At 54.6% G+C, this 3,070-nt stretch overlaps 2 protein-coding genes across 2 annotated transcripts; both read right to left on the bottom strand.

Annotated features, from left to right (window-relative positions):
- Positions 1–1,574, bottom strand: GNI_178090 (hypothetical protein; the record flags this gene model as incomplete). Its single annotated transcript, XM_011135157.1, has 1 exon — positions 1–1,574. A coding segment is annotated over one exon (1,574 nt), but the record flags the coding sequence as incomplete, so codon positions are not given.
- Positions 1,575–1,710: 136 nt separating this feature from the next.
- On the bottom strand, positions 1,711–2,142 carry GNI_178080 (hypothetical protein; the record flags this gene model as incomplete). The annotated part of the gene is made up of 1 exon (XM_011135156.1): positions 1,711–2,142. The coding sequence occupies one exon, from the start codon at positions 2,140–2,142 to the stop codon at positions 1,711–1,713; it is 432 nt and encodes a 143-aa protein (XP_011133458.1).
- Between the last annotated feature and the right edge of the window lie 928 nt (positions 2,143–3,070).

Here is a 3,070-nt window from a genome sequence, read left to right as displayed (position 1 = left end):
TCCTCAGGGAAATCAACAGGCTCACCGCCGTATGACATGTCTGTTCCGACACATTCTTCCACCGGGGCTTCCACCCTTGACAGCACTTTCGGCCAAGGGAAATCACAGGTCACCGGCCTTTCGGCCTTGCATTTACCGCTCGCCCGGCAGACTTTGAACGGGCTGTTTGATTGACCGCGGAACCAGGAGATGTCTTCAAATTTGAGCTGAGTCCCCATCAGAAAGCACCTCTTCTTAGGGTCGCTTTTACTCGTCAGACAATAAGGCACACCTTTAACACAGTGGGTATGTCTCAAGTTAGTTTCACGGACACAGGGCGGGATCGTGCATCCACCTTTCACCCGGCAAAAGTCTACCCTCCTGTGTCGAGATATGAACTTGGAGAGTCTTTTGCGCATATTTTCAGCCCCGGACCAGCTTTTTCTCTGACACTTCTTCTCAGGTTTGGCTGTATCCAGCACGCATAAAGCGAAACCCTCGACACACAACGCCTCCTCTTGGTCTAGTTCGTCGGCGCACCACCGGATATCCTTCATGTTGCCAATCGTTAATTTTCGGATCTTCGACTTCGTCGTCTTGCCAGTCGTTAGTGTGGTATTCGTCTTCGTCGTCTTGCCAGTCGTTAGCGTGGTATTCGTCTTCGTTTTTGTGTCAGTAACTACACAACTGTCGCTCGTGCGGCAAACGTTGTACATCCCAGAGGATGTCAGCTGCTCTAACGTACTAAGGTCGAATGTGGCGCCGAACAGCGCACAGCCCTTCTCAGGGTGTGCTGCATTCGTCACGCAAAGTGGGACACCATCCAGACACTTGGCCCCTTCCAAGTTGGTCTCATTGACACAAGGTAAGAACTCAGCTAAAGCCGTGGAGGTGCTGCCTGAGGATGCACCATCGGCGCCGGCAGGAAGGAAGTTCAAGTAGCACCCTACCACGCCAAGCAGCGCACCGCCCGCCAGTGCCAGTTTCGTTTGTGACGGGCAGCGTTTCAAACCATCGCGCACGGCGTCGAGGTTCAACCACTCTGTCCATGAGCTGACCGCCGATCTTTGCATCCCCTCCCACCACTCTTCTGGCACTTTCGGCAATAGATGCTCCAGCTCTTTCCGCTTTAGCTTTCTCGTAAACACCTGCAACTCATCGTTGCCCGTGTCTTCAGCAACGATCTCGGATTCAGTCTCGGATTGACACTTACCGAAAGCATCCACCCAAATCTGGTGTCTGGTCTCCGTCTCCACGGTCTCCTCATCTAAGAACTTCTTCAGGCTGTTACGCACAGCAGACTCGGTGTATGCAGCGGTTTGCTCGGGGACATGGAAAACCTTGAGTCTGCTTATGCTTTCGAACACGAGCTTGCGCTGGTCGAGATCTGAGGCTTCGAGCTTGGCATCGAGCTCCTGGAGTTCGACCTCCGACCCTAATGCCACCGCGTGCACTTGGCCCTCGCCCTTCACAGCAAAGGTCAAGAACCTAGCGCTCGTCTGGTCGTCAAGCTCTGGTTGGAGCCCCTCGCTGGTTACTAGCGCCGCCAACAACTCCACTCCCCCCACTGACTGAACAGCTGCAAATGTCCTCATCAAAGCTGTGAAAAAAAGTTCGGCCGATTTCGAAAATACACAACGTGGAGAACGGCTTGAGTGGCGGCCTCACAGCTTGAGTGGGCCGTTACGCATGACGCTTAATGCTGCAAGATACGCGGGACAACGGAAGCGATCAGGTGGACGCCAGGAGTGCGGACGGGTGAGATTCTAGCAGCGACCCGTTGCCTGCATAGCCATGTGGAAACAGCGTAATCCAGTGAGTGGTTCGTAGTCTAGTCTGTCCCCGGGGGAATTTCATTTCGATGCTTCGTGGGTCTGTGTGCTGCGCATTCTTGATCACTATCCCGGGTATGTTGTTATAGGTGACGAATTGTGGTCTGGTGACGAATTGTGGTCTAGCGACGGAGGGGGAGCGGGGGGAAAATGGCATTAAATTTGAGCGCGTCGACTCCCCCTGTGATAACACCTCTTCTAAGGTTCGTCTGTATCCAGCACGCATAACCCAAGGCCTCCTTAGTTCGTCGACGCACCACCGGGCCCCCGGCTTCTTCGTCTTGCCAGTCGTCAGCGGCTGGACCTTCGTTACGAACGCTGCCGAACTCATTATTTACGTAGACCTGCCGCGGCATATTTTCACTGAGTGACCACTCGCACTTCGTAATTTATGTTAACCGACCGAGTGTTAACCGATCGAGTATCAACCGATCGAGTAGCTCGTCGGTATGGTTTACGTGAATGATGATCTCGTGATTATAACATTCGCAGCCCTGGTCTAACACGGCGTCAAAAGCTGAGTTCATGGCTCGTTGCTATGGTGAGTTCTTGATGCCAGAGGGCACGACGTTGAAATCATAGAGGCTGCTGTAGACTGTTTGCATGATTCCTGAGTGGGGACGTTCCAAAACCCCTTGTTGCAATCCAGCACAACGTACCAGTTGCGACCAACCACCACTCGATAGTTTCCTGTCTTCTTGGGTAGGACAGGACGTCCGTCGACAAGGCTAAGTCCGTCGACAAGACCAAGTCCCTCAACAGTCTTGCCCACGACAATCTCTAGTGCCGACTACAAGTCAACCAGAAGCGCAATGAAAAGCGCAAGCGAGCGGAGACGGTCACACCCGGATAGACGCAGAGGCTGCCAGAGCCGACGTGGCAGAGGCTGCCAGAGCCGACGTGGCAGAGGCTGCCAGAGCCGACGTGGCAGAGGCTGCCAGAGCCGACGTGGCAGAGGCTGCCAGAGCCGACGTGGCAGAGGCTGCCAGAGCCGACGTGGCAGAGGCTGCCAGAGCCGACGTGGCAGAGGCTGCCAGAGCCGACGTGGCGGCGTGCGAGGAGGATACGCCTAGTGACTATCTGCTGGTAATGAGTAACCGACTTGGGGTCGGGATCACTAACCCGGCACAAGGCTACAGCACTAAAGGTAAGCATCAACGGGTACGAAATGGTTGTGTTCCCGCTAGTCTGCGTCGGGAACAAGGGACGGTGACAAAAGAAATGCCGACGTTCGCGGTAGAAACAATGTCGCCAAGGGG

The sequence above is a fragment of the Gregarina niphandrodes genome (assembly GCF_000223845.1).
Source record: "Gregarina niphandrodes unplaced genomic scaffold scaffold00066, whole genome shotgun sequence".
NCBI classification, from domain to species: Eukaryota; Apicomplexa; class Conoidasida; order Eugregarinorida; family Gregarinidae; genus Gregarina; species Gregarina niphandrodes.
The sequence above is the reverse complement of the archived record's forward strand: the minus strand, read 5'-3'. Positions and strand labels throughout refer to the sequence as shown.